At 39.9% G+C, this 13643-nt stretch overlaps 2 protein-coding genes across 2 annotated transcripts in view; one reads left to right on the top strand and one right to left on the bottom strand.

Annotated features, from left to right (window-relative positions):
* Positions 1-7592: 7592 nt before the first annotated feature.
* On the bottom strand, positions 7593-10295 carry LOC106811240 (NHP2-like protein 1). The gene is made up of 4 exons (XM_014814794.1): positions 10153-10295; positions 9860-9977; positions 8917-9054; positions 7593-8622 (listed from the first exon to the last, which is right to left on the bottom strand). Exons 1-4 carry the CDS (start codon positions 10153-10155, stop codon positions 8498-8500), a joined length of 384 nt encoding a protein of 127 aa, XP_014670280.1. The 5' UTR covers positions 10156-10295; the 3' UTR covers positions 7593-8497.
* A 202-nt stretch (positions 10296-10497) lies between these two features.
* Positions 10498-13643, top strand: part of LOC106811237 (meiotic recombination protein DMC1/LIM15 homolog) — a 6369-nt gene continuing 3223 nt past the window's right edge. The window contains exons 1-9 of the mRNA XM_014814791.1: positions 10498-10581; positions 10898-11012; positions 11432-11479; positions 11802-11948; positions 12117-12199; positions 12428-12522; positions 12826-12898; positions 13041-13132; positions 13372-13445. Of these exons, the coding sequence (XP_014670277.1) occupies positions 10947-11012; positions 11432-11479; positions 11802-11948; positions 12117-12199; positions 12428-12522; positions 12826-12898; positions 13041-13132; positions 13372-13445 (678 nt within the window). The 5' untranslated portion in view covers positions 10498-10581; positions 10898-10946. The remainder of the gene's footprint in view (positions 10582-10897; positions 11013-11431; positions 11480-11801; positions 11949-12116; positions 12200-12427; positions 12523-12825; positions 12899-13040; positions 13133-13371; positions 13446-13643) is intronic.

Raw genomic sequence — 13643 nt, 5'->3', positions numbered from 1 at the left:
TCGGTCTGTAGCCCTTGGCTGGAAAGTGGTTTTGCGCAACTTATCAGATCGTGCACTTTGAGTGGCGCCACCGTCGTTGTAATCAAACTGTAGTCGTTAGTTTTAAAACATTAACAAACAATATTTCTAATGGTGATTGAACCATGAAACTTTTTATGTAGCGTAATTATAACCTAAATTGGCTGAAAATAACTCTAGAACCTAGAGTAAACTCTCCCTTTAACACGTGCATAAATCGAATTGGATAGTCGTTCCTTACATTCATGGTTTGACTAAGACTATAAAAAATCAATAATTGCAAGTTGACTACACAGTTGCCTTGGACTTTAGAGCCACTAGCAAACACATAAACACCATGAAAGTACATATTTCAAGCGAGTGATGTCAAAATTCTACGCATCTGTATGCAATTTATTAATTCAATTATTTACTGGAAACATTTTGCGAAACACCAAATGCTACCATTTTTGACAGATTTCAAGAGGACAGGTGGAAGACAGAGAGGGAAGCTAAGGGCAAGAGAGGAGAGAATAGGAGAGAAGAGGAAGGAAATGGAGCTGAAAGAGTGGAGATAAGAGGAGAGGAGAAGAGTGTTCAAATGACAGAAGAGAGGGGAGAGAAGAATATAGAGGATGAGAGAGAGGAGAGGAGTGGTGGAGTGCCAGGAGTGGGGTATACTTACTGCACAACAATGTCTGGAAACTCTCTGCACAGCTCTCTGAGCAGGAACACAACGAACCATTCATCCTCAATATTGTCGCCAAAATTCGTCGAGCCTTTCAAATGAGGCGGTAGAGAATCTACAAGAGAAACAGAGCATTACAGACAGTTGCAGCCCCCTCGCACCACCATCACCCTCACAAATAGTGACCAGAAATCCTGTATTTAAATGTGTACTAGTCAGGAGCATTATTTACAATCGACTCAGTCTCTATGAGAGAAACATAGCATTATAGACAGCTGCAGCCCCCCATACTGCTATCATCTCTACATACAGTGACCAGAAATACTGTAATTGCCAGTGCATTAGTCAGGCACATTATTTACAACATTACACAGGAATAAGGCCACCATTTTTTATTTTGTTGGTTTACAGAATTTTTGTTGTTGTTGTTGACTCGGTAAAGTAAAAAATAATAATAATGAAAACAAAACTCAACTTGTAATTATTTTTACTTTTATTTTAAACTGTTTGTTTATGAAATGTTTTTGTTTTTCACATTTAAATTTTTTTTATTCATATTTCTTAGAGAAAAGGTCGGCGGGAATAAAAAAATACAGATTTTCAATTTTTCTTTTTTTTCGTTTTTCTTGAAAATTCGGGTCGGCGGATCTGTAAACCAACAAAATAAAAAATCCTTGCCTAAGCTGCAAGACAAGAAATATATTAATTCGTTAATACTATATATCGGCCACCGCAAACATCTCGCCCATTAACGGGCGGGTACTATACACGCGCCTACATTTCTATGATAGTAGTGTTTACTGCTGCTGCGCTAGTGCATTACGTGTAATCACTATATGGGGATCCACTCATTATAGACGAAGCAGACAGTAGATAATGGGCGGTGGCCCGAGGCTGTACCTGCACGTTTAACATCCAGAGCAAATCTGTCCTAGAATTAGTAATCCGATCAACTGCACTCAGCAGCCTACTAGTGAGCAGATAGTCATGACAATAAAGGCTCACAGTCACACACAGCAGCATCCTACAGCTAGTAGCGCAAACATGAATTATGGTGGGGGGATGCGAAATAGTGTATCAGTACGTAATTCTCAATAGGGAATCTGTTAGACTGTATCATATATTTTGTAGGATGTGCTGAGACAGTTTTGTTTACCTTGGATTTATCTGAAATTACGTTTTTTTATTATCACAAATATGATATTTAATGCAGTGATGAAAATTAACACTTGCCCAGAGAGTAAAAGTAATGTTGGGCCAAGAATCTTCATGAATGCTCATAATGCATAATCGTCTTCTTAGTATAGTGTCAATTTCCCAAAACACAAATTCTAAACTTCGGCCCTTTATGCGATAAGCATAACCCCTAAACAACAGGTGCAGAGGACAAATTTTCAGCCTATAGACCTATATAAACGAACATTTGCTAGCAACATAGTCATCTTGTGACACATGTACTTCAAGGCAGCTGAGTATAGGTGTACTTGTGATCCATGCCCACACACAAGGAGCCATATAAAAACATCATACTACAAACATGTGCCAGTGGAGTAACACATCAACGTTTATCGTATTTTGTGTTTACATACAAACCCTATTCTAACCACACCAGCAAAAATACCCAGCCCATCCCATGAGGCAGCTGGTCTTACAGACTTCAAGCAAACATCCAGTTCAATGATAGTGAGTTTTGCAAATTATGCCGTAGCAACGATTAACAACGTAATGGGGCTGTTTGGCCAGTGCCTACATTGTGGCAAAGGACGATAATGTTCTCTGCACGGAATAACATTAATATTGGATGACTCTGAACAAATCTATGCATTGAGTAGCAGTAAATAGACATGTATACTAATAAACAAGGCAGTGTATACAGCCACACGCATGTCTTTAGCCATCCAGCCACACGTGCGTGTCTATAGCGACTCCAGTGTGGAGCGGATACAACCACAACAGATTGTTAGTAACGTCGAAAATGTACATTTAAATCATTAGAAGTGTCTCTTTTTTACTCAGAATGTAGTAAATTTCTTACAATCATGTCCAGGGGCCCGTTGTCAGAAACAAATTAGTCTTAACATTAACCTTAACATTAACTTTTTCTCTTACAGCCAGTTGCCAGAAACTTTCATAAAGTTAAGGAATTAAAAATTCTCGTAACTTTTTCTCTTAACTTAAGAGATCCTAGCACCCTCCCTTAACTTTTAATATTAAAAAAGGTAATAATGATCAGCCCAATGTTGGGCCAGAGAAAAGATCATACTACTACAAAAAAAAAAATAAAAATGTTGAAAATAACATATTTACACTACGAATGTACAATTTATAGTGATATGTATATTTTAATAATAATTGAATAAAAGTTTGTGTTTTTCTTGAAAAACACGTCAAATCATTTATTATCTACTGCTAATAAAACAAACAATACATTTACAAATGACGTTATGGGCATTTGTTCTCTGTTTCTAAAAGGTTTGCACAACGCTTGCCACGATTAGTCTCGCGTCTGCGTGTTACAGTGTGCAGAATTTGTCTGTTTGTGCAGAATAAATTCATGATCACGTTAATTTTTTATCAAATATGTATTAATATGTGGTTAGCCATCATAATATTGCATACATACTGTGCATGCTACATAAATTGTGTATGAATTTGAATTTTGTTGATCGATTCTCATCTAATCAGCAGCCTTGTGACATGAAATTATGAATTTTCCTGTTTATCGCTGAGTTTTCACTTAAGTAAGTTTAGTTTAAGTTGCGTTTCTGGCAACTGCTTATTAAAATTAACTTTAACATTAAACATTAGACTTTAAAATTAATCGTAACTTTTACGAAGTTTCTGACAACGGGCCCCAGCTCCTGGTGCTCACTCCACTACCACTATTAGTATTAGTGTATCTCATTCCAAATGTTGCACCACGGATGATTTATAGTATTATACTAATTACAGAGGGTTCTGCCAGCATTTTATTCAGCAGAGTGTGCTTGATGTGCGCGTGTGTGTTGAAGAGAGAGAGAGAGAGAGAGACGAGAGAGAGAGAAGAGAGAGATGTAGAAAGGCGCAATGTGTATGTGTTGTGTATTGCGTAGAGAAAGGAGACAGAGCTAGATGGCCGTGGTGTGTGTGTGTGTTCATGTGTGTGTGTGTGATGTGTGCTTGTGTCTGTTATGTGTTGTGTATGGTGTGTGTGTGTGTTGTATGGGTGTTGTGTTGTGTGTGTGTGTGCTGTGTGTGTGTGTGAAATAGATGAGAACTTGTGCGTGTTGTGTTAGTGAGAGATAGAGCTGTGCGATGTGTGTGGCGAGAGAGAGAGCAGAGCCTCGTGCAGTTGTGTGTGTGCTGTGAGAGAGAGAGAGATGAGAGCGATCGAGAGGACGGATGAAAGGCATAGACGGCAGCAGTGACATTATATTGTATATTTACGGGCAATCAGCAAGAGCGTCCCGGTCGATAACTCTGTGAGTCGGCATGTCCGGATGCATAGCCTAGACTTATGAGGCTATGGCAACCGTTCCGGGAGCGTAGCCACTGCGTTATTTTTAGGCGCTGGCTACGCGACCGGTTCGACGGGAAGCTGTAAGGCTTACGCGGATTCTGGACATCCATCTCACACAGTGAGCTTGCGACACGTACACGCATGATTTGCGCAATCCGGGACACTGCTGATTGCCGAAAATTGGTGTGGTGTGTGTGTGGTGTGTGTGTGTTGTGTGTGAGAGCAGAGAGCAGGGAATGCGAATGTGTATGTGTGGTGTATGCGTGAGAGAGAGGAGGAGAGAGAGCAGCCTTCAGAGAGTGGTGTCTGTGAGAGGAAGAGAAGAGAGAGAGAGCACGAGAGAGAGAGTGAGAGAGAGAGCTGAGAGAGAGCCTGTTGCGTGTGATGCGCTTGTGTATGTGAGAGAGGCACGAGAGCCGAGAGCGGACGGAATGATAAGAATATGACTCAGCAGAGCGTCCCGGTTAGCGTAATCATGCTGTGTACGGCAAGTCGCGGCGCATCACTGTCGTGGATGTGGATGTCCAGTACGCCGTAGCCTTGGAGGCTAGGCCAATCCGTTCCCGACGCGCTAGCCACTTGCCCGTATCTATTTTGCAATTTCATTGAAGTGTTTTACCGTCTATGCTCGGAATGCGACTATTAGTATTATTCAAAACAACAGCCTCATATTTGAAGATCAAAATAACTGTGATTCAGATTCTGATCTGTGATTAGTGAGATTTATGAAATTACAGATTGGAAAGTCTTGACACAATGAACTTGGATTTGTCGTTCTCAAAACAAGTGCTAGCGGAAAAGCCTTTAGTTAAGGTGCCCGAGTAACTTCTACTTCTACTATTTATAATGGACAGTCCAGTTGAGGTAATTAAACGTTCAGGGATATTAGATAACACGAATAAACAACCAGGATTAATATTAATATTATTAATATTAAGCACTGTTCAACGGCGGAACATCGAGTACTACTCGTTTCAACTTCTGCAAAACGCGCTTACCTTCGGTACCGCGAACAACACGAGTATACCTCATGGCAAAAAAAAAACAAAACAGCGAGAAGTGACGATGCAATAAAACAAGGCGAAATTCGTCATTTTACTAGCGCTTATAATACCTAGATTTACTACAACGTACTCATCCAACTTTGAGCTCAAATCGGATCAGATGTAACATTGCGGCCAAATCATCGTGTGCGAAAATCGTCTTCCTCGTATTCACACCCGCAAGTCCGGAGATACAGCCTAAAACGTACGACACGATTCTCTCATTCTCGGCCATCAATCCAATCCATTGCGCGCTATAATTCAAACAAAAGGCAGTCTACCTAACGCCCGCTATTGCTAACTGAATGCGAGGCATTGCTGCGCTCGCGGGGAGCATTAGAAATAAAACACCTCGGCCGAGATTAACCTTTGACGAGTACAAGCTACACAGGCCACCTGACATAGCTCGGCATTGCCTTCACGCTACGCACGCCAAACCATAAATGATTATGCTCGTGCGAGTGGTTGCCTCGATCTCCAATCTCCCATGCGAGCCACAACGCCACATTCAGCTATCCCGAGAGAGCAAACAGCAGCGATCTGCGCCGCCAGGGCCTCTGCTGCCTTTTGTCTGAATTATAGACTGGCGCAATGGGCGTTGGCATTAAATGGGCACACGAGAATGCTCGAGAATCGTGTTCGTTACGTTAGGCTGTAATCTCCGGGATTGCGGGTGTCTACGAGGAAACGATTTCGTACCGATGATGACGGCCCTGACACCGAGCGCTGTAACTATATAGCTATTACTCGGGGTACTGACGCTGAGGGGGCGTGCCCGGCTGACAACAGCACGCGAATGTACTAGTGTCGATGTTTGAACGCTCAAGTTGGCGGAATCATGAGTTACGCCGTTTAGTAAATCGGTACAGGTATTATAAGGACTAGTTAAATACGAATTTCCCTTGTTTATTGATGTCACACTCCTCCCTATTATCTACTCCTGATATTAATAACACACAATAACACAAACTCGCGTACAATAAAAATTAAAATGAATAATGCTGTTGTCACTGGTGAGGTGATATAAGAATTCATTGCAGCAAAATGAAACACATTAGTTCATTACAATACTTTTTATTTCTGATCACTCTCACAAGTAGTTGTAAGAGAGTTTTGAGAGCTTTTGAAAAAAAATAATTTAGACAACAAAACTGCATTTCTTACCCACTGCACTAGAGTCGAAAACTGTGAGACTAAACGGTTCGTTTTGCCAAATGTAATCCACTAAATATGCACTCAGCGACGCCAAATACTTGTCTAGACATTCTTCGAGCTCTTCTCTTGTGGTTTTCGCGCTAAAAACCAATATTTAATGCGGAAATATAGAATATTCCACAACATCTTCTTGTATCGAAATTTCTATTTGAAAGCCATTTTCACTGACAACCTACACAGCAAGTGAAACAGTTTGAGTTTGCCCGCGACATCTACCAACAGAAAAAATTCCCACATGACTGTAGACTGGTACACGCTCCCACCGCGATTAGTCGATGAGGGTAACAATCGAGTAACCCATCGAGTAACTAAAGCCGAGAAGTGGGACCGGGGTACCAGTCTAACATAACTGAACAATGTTGCACGAAAGGGAGCGTGCACAGTGTGCCACCATGGTGCCACCTACTGTTCAGTGAAGCAATCTATGTGTGATATCTCCTATGCACTTGTGCAATAATGATTGAAGAAACAATGTGGATATGTATAGTAACTCCCTTGTTCAAGATACATACTGATAACATTCTGCAGAAGTGTCATGTCAATTATAACATAACACTCAAACATATATTTAGCAAAACTGTCACCATTCACCACCTGATCTGATATATCACTACAAATGTCTACAAATGGGAGATTCTCTGGTTACACGAGATAAAAGCAATAAAAAATGACTAATGTTGACATAGACATCCATTTATTACATGAGTTTACCTACACAAATATGAAGACGTCTTCCTAAAATGAGATCTCAAATCAATGAGACGGTCAATCTTTGTCCCACGGTCATATATATGAAGAGACACAATGGCAGTCTGTCAAGTTTACTTGCTCTCATAGGGTCTATGTCCCCCAGGGTACTGCCGAAACGTAACCTGGGTACGGTCCGGTATACCGTAACGTACCCTGGTAACTATTTGATATGGTTAGGGTTAGGGAGTAGGCGTAGGCGACTCCCTAGACACGTTAGTAGAGTAGGCGAGGTACGGTCCGGCATATTAGATAGTACCAGGGCACGTTCCGGTATACCGGACAGTAACCAGGGTACGTTCCGGCAGTAACCTGGCGGACATAGACCCTCTCAGCTTTACTTACAGGACTTTATTTTTTTTAACATAGATATATTGGTCTACTAGTACCAAAAATAATTGTAAGTTTACAAATTTCGCTTGCAGCAAAGGTATGTACAATAAAAACAAAATCCCAGACAATGTAAGCCCTATGTATTTTAACTACAAATGCACCAGTCAGAAAAATTTCGGTTTACATCACATTATTGCAATAGGACAACATTCTGCCAAATACATACCTAAAGACATTCCATTATTTATGAATTAATAGTAATTAACAGGGTAGCACAGCAAGTGAGTTCCTAGCAAGTATCGCCAAAATAAATGTGGTCTCTCTGTTGAACAGTAGGTTCTCTCTCCCAATTTAATTTCTCACAATCTCACACACGATGTCAAGCTAGTGGAATGTACACCGGCAGCTGCAGTAGTCATGACATGGTGAATGACCCACACTCTCATGATGTAAACGAAATGCTGCCAGCTTGGCTGCAGAGATGAAAAATTGCCGAGATAAACAATACTAGTGCAGTCTACAGACACAGAAGGACAAAATCAATTACGCAAACCTTATACAGGAATTGTATGGAACAAGATATAAAAACATGGTCGCTCACCTGGTTGTAGAAACAAACGGTTATCTCACACAACATTTCTCGCTAAAACCCCTCATAGCAGCTTATACTAGGCCTTTTCGCATTAAAAGACAGATGTACATGCCTCTTGCACACTACAGTATTTAAACCCAACTTGTTTGTAACAACGAAAGACGAACGCTAATGAAAGGAAATAAATGAAAATGTTTCGGTATGATTGTACACATTATTTGCTTATAATAACATTCTATGTGGTCGAATGAAACTTGGTAATCGACCATGACACTTTGGTGAAAATTTCAATGATTCAACACTCCGTTCAGCCCCTGCAATGGCTCCCTCTACAGGCATTCCACGCTACAGTCACATCGCCTCCTCCCTGCTGAAGAGGGCATCTAGATGAGCAGCTTTTCTATGTTCCTCTGCAGAGTAAGAATCTGGGGCTTGATCTGAGAGCCCTCGTTCACGGTGATGGAGCACGCAATGACAGGACGCGAGACTCCACACGCACGGCCCAGCGCTGCAAGAAACAATGAAACATGATGATGGCATGCGACACTGCACACACACAGCCCAGCGCTGCAAGAAACAATGAAACACACACGCTTACAGGCTACGACACACAACAAACAACCCACAGCTGCAGGAAACAATAAAGGATATAAGAGCACTCACGCGCACACGCACACACACACTTATACAGCACATGCTGAACCCTCCAGGAGTAATTTTCGCTAACTTATTAATCAATTAAATATTTATTGCTTCTGCAACGTGGGATCTTTTATGATAAAGGTATACATGTTCAAATTACCAGTTTTGGACCTGAGAAAGACATAGGGTACATTCTTGTCCTCACACAGCAGAGGCAAGTGCAGCAGAATTTCGAGTGGCTCTGCATCTGCGGACATCACTATGAGTTCAGCTATACCTCGGTTCAGGGTCTTCGTTGCTGTCAAAACACAGTAAAAAATATTATTAAAGCATACTCTGTACACGCACGCATAACCGAAATTGACAGTGATAAAATAGTCTCGGGCTCACTAATCAGTAATGGGGAAGCGTTGCATTTGTATTGCTATTGTTGTTATTGTATATGTTACGCGCAATCTTCCGATCTGCGGCATCTTAAGATTGCGCTGCGCATTCTTATAATCGCGCAGCGCAATCTACCGATCTGCCCGGTCTTACAGGGTTTGCTGGCCAGTTTATTAGCGTGGGTTGGGGTGCTAGAGTTCGATAAGATTGCGCAGGCCCGATTTTACAGGATTTGTAAGCGTTTGGGCCTTTCTAATCATCTCTGACTCTCGGTGAAATTGTAAAGTTGAGCTAGGTTAGGTTAACAGTTACTTGTAAGTAACATATTTAGATTAGTCTAGAAGTAGAACACTTTCTTCTAAGAGCAAAAATGGAAATGTTGCCTGAGCGTATCGATTACTTCGTTATTGATAAGCAGAATGTGCAGCGCAATCTCAAGATTGCCGCACAGTCTGCTAATCCGGCGATCGGTAAATTGCGCAGCACAATCATAACATTGTGCAGATCGGAAGATTGCACGCAAAATATACGTTAATTTATCAGCATATTGCATTGACTACAGCCTAGCAACAGTTCCCGGAATTCGTTCAGTATCATGGAGTATGATGGAAATAGCGTCAACATGGTATAGCAACAACACTATACAAGCTGACGGTATATGATTATCGTGCAGAGAGTACTACCAGTACAGCAGTAGTACTGTACTGGTACTGTATTACCTTCATTGGCACCCTTCTTTAGCTGTTTATAGTTAGAAGCTTGTTGAACTAAATCTAATATTTGCTTCGACAGAGCGGGATCGGCTAGTGGGTAGGCTTTTGGGTTAACCTCTTCTGTCTGAAAAGAGAATGTATTGTATTCAAATGAAATGTAGAGTCTAGAGACTAGACTAGACAGTAGAGTACGACAGTCATAATAGTTAATACAAATTACAAGTCTAACATGATGCGCCATTTAAAACAGAGTTCAGGGAAAAAGATGGTACAAAAACAATGAAAGGGCACAAACTCACCATATTGGCGGCGGTTTTGGTCCTCTCTGCGAAATACTCGCTTCACGGAGGGCAAAATTGAGAATTTTAAAGACAAAACGCACGTGTACGGTGTATTTTGTAAGGCAAATAACGCTATAGGTCTCAGCCTCGATATGGTGTGACCTTTACCCAAGAGGCTATGCGCGATAATGGCATCAATGGGAGGTCGGTGTATTTATCATTTATTTTTGCCACGTATTATAAAAACTCATAAACCCATTTAGCGAATGACAGTTATGCCAGTTAACATAATAATCTAATTACAGTACATATAAATTAAACTGAAAATATATAGAGCATTGAATAAAACTAGGCCTATAACATATTCAAACGAACGCGATATTGATGCGCTGCCACGGACACTGTCTAGCAGACGACGATTTCACCAGCAGCAGCACACTTTCTACGGTGAGTATTTAGTTTGTTTCATATTGTCATATCATATGCAACAATTGAATATAGAGTTAATATTACACATATAATATATTATATAACACACAACAACTTGATTTGCCCAACAGTGCTAGTGTGACAGTACAAACTGATAAAATATCAGTAAACTAGTTTTAAAGACTTCTAAGCCTATACTCTATACTAAGTAGTAAGCTAAGTTATACTACTAAGTTAGGCCTACTCTAATAAGATTGCTGGTCATTGCTAGCACGAGTACGATAAAAAAATTGCAATAAAGACAAAATCATATATGCGTATATTGCATTTGCAGTACCATTAGTGGTAACAAATTCAAATAGAATACAAGCCAAAAGAACAACATGGCCACAATAGAAAGAGAAGACCAGACTGTCGAAGAAAGCGTACTTGATGAGGATGATGTAACTGTAAGTTGTTTTAAATTTAAATTTTTAAATTTGACATCTCTGGTACAGTTCATGGTATTGATGATTATTCGTTATGAGGTTAAAATGTAAGATGTTTTAATTGTTCTGTTTTATAGCCCAATATAACCAGTTATGAGTTATAGTGTAGTAGTTACCATTTCTATAAGCTCAACATTGGCAGGACTTTGAATCTCCATAATCCTTATAAGGGTCCTATAACACAATTATAATATAATATTAATAGCAGTTTTTCAATGAGTGGGCAATTTTTCTCTTGTTGCATTTTCCACTGCCGTACAAGCATGTAAAGAATATACTAAAAGACATGGAGTATAAATACTAAATAGCAATGCACTAGCAATGTTGCAAAAAATTGTATTAAAGGCACTGCAAGCCATGTTTGTTTGTACATTACGCAGGAGGAGTCATTTTTCCAGGACATCGATACCTTACAGAATCATGGGATAGTAAGTGTTAACTTAACTTTTGAACAGAAATATAGTGACCTTTTACATTAAGACCATTTAAATGCAGTACTTACATGAATTCCCATGTCTAGAAGTTAATTCGTAAGAGTTGGTCACACTAACGTTTCAATAGATAGCAGATGCTAATATCAGAATGCTGATACACAGAATTACAATTCAATCCGAATTCGTGAAATAGATATTGCAATCATCATTTACACACGAAGTTATTACATTTCTATCGGTTTTACCCATGATTGCTATTAACAAAGGATAAAATGACGCATATTTATTCTATTTCATCTTTCATGCACTTGTAAAGAATGTGGCTGATATTAAGAAGATGAAGACCACTGGCATCTGTACCATCCGAGGAGTGCAGATGACTACTCGAAAGAAGCTGTGCAACATAAAAGGACTTTCAGAAGCTAAAGTTGACAAAATAAAGGAAGCTGTTGCCAAAATAAGTGTTAGTAAGTTATACTGCTTTCATCTAGAAGGCATTATAATGAGAGAAATCAACCACATACGTGAATTTTCTGAGACAACTTAAAAAAGAAAGGATTTTTGTGGTCGCAAGATGACATATTTGTTTGGGAAGTTGGTAGCTTATAATCTTGCATCTGTTTGTGTTCAGAATATTGGCTTCCTAACAGGGTTGGAAGTAAGTGAAAAAAGAAAGCAGGTCTTCAAGATTACCACTGGCAGTGAAGAATTTGAGTAAGTGACTGCGATTTTGGGATTTTTGTATTTAACTACCATATGTAAGTCTGTGCAACATACCGTCATAGCCAGTTTTATACACTGGTTAAAGAGTGAACAACATGCTAGCTGACTGTTTAATTGTGTGCATCCATACTCCCCAACATTATGACACAGCTTGTCGGCACCTGATTGACACCCTAAACGGAAGGCAAAAATATTATTTTAATGCATATTTGTTCACAGTAAACTCCTGGGTGGAGGCATAGAAAGCATGGCTATCACTGAAGCATTCGGGGAATTTAGAACAGGAAAAACACAAATCTCACACACACTTTGTGGTAATTAGTATACTGATATCTTCATTATGTACAATGAGAATGTGTGCTGGTAGATCTCTCTTAGACTCTCTATGATATTGCCTATAATAATTCATGCAGAAATAAAAATCTCAGAACCCTCAAAGAGTGAGTTAATCCATTAATAACAAAATAGCAGTTCTTCGTGATATGGTAAAATGGATATTGCTAAGAATTGGCTAAAGAATGAGTAAACGAGTTGCAGTTCTCCATAATAAATAGTAACATAAATCTCCAACATTCCATCGTATAAATAGGTCTGACGCATGCATCTAAACATTGCAGTAACAACACAGCTTCCTGGCAACAACGGATACTCCGGTGGAAAAGTCATCTTCATTGACACGGAAAACACATTGTATCCTTTCGCATATTGTTGAATTTATTCACACCTGAGATGGATGTATGCGCGATTGTTTCATCGGAAAAATTGCTGTGCATGTGTGACGATAAAACATGTATATCTATCTATATAATATATATCCTTAGTGAGTGATTAGCCGACCTGACCGACTGCGAGACATTGCTGACCGCTACAACCTGGATCACAGTGCCATGCTGGACAATGTGCTCTATGCTAGAGCTTACACTAGTACGTAATCTATGAATACTGCTACATAAAGCAGCAAACGCTTCTCATGTTGCTGTTGTTGTTGATGGAGTATGCAGACCAAACTGGAATGAGCATCCCGATAAGCTAATTTTTCTGGGTCAGACACATACCTCATATGTGTAGTTAGTGCTATGCATCAACCAATAATATTAATTCACAAGTTTGTCAATTCAAAGTTGCCTCATGTCAATTAGATATTCACTCGTTTTGATTCTTAGGTGAACATCAGGCTGAGCTGATGGACTATGTAGCAGCAAAGTTCCATGAAGAGGCTGGAGTCTTTAAGCTTCTCGTATGTTTCTATCCCTTTGTCTGATTAACATTGCTTGCTTATATGCTTGGAAGTTTGTTATAACCATTAAATGTTCAGAACGTTCTCTTTATCTCTCTCTCTCTCTCTCTCTCTCTCTCTCTCTCTCTCTTTCTCTCTCTCTCTCTCTCTCTCTCTCTCTCTCTCTCTCTCTCTCTCTCTCTCTCTCTCTCTCTCTCT

Source organism: Priapulus caudatus, unplaced genomic scaffold (assembly GCF_000485595.1).
Source record: "Priapulus caudatus unplaced genomic scaffold, Priapulus_caudatus-5.0.1 Scaffold518, whole genome shotgun sequence".
Lineage (NCBI taxonomy): Eukaryota > Metazoa > Priapulida > Priapulimorpha > Priapulimorphida > Priapulidae > Priapulus > Priapulus caudatus.
Note: the sequence above shows the minus strand (reverse complement) of the source record. Positions and strands in the feature narration are given on the sequence as shown.

Excerpts from the sequence above, each read along its gene's own strand:
- LOC106811240 (XM_014814794.1), bottom strand. Across the intron at positions 9,055-9,859 it reads AAAGAAGGGTGCCAATGAAG|CAACGAAGACCCTGAACCGA; the intron begins GTAATACAGTAC and ends GTGTTTTGACAG. Across the intron at positions 8,623-8,916 it reads CTTTCTCAGGTCCAAAACTG|CGCTGGGCCGTGCGTGTGGA; the intron begins GTAATTTGAACA and ends TGTTTCTTGCAG.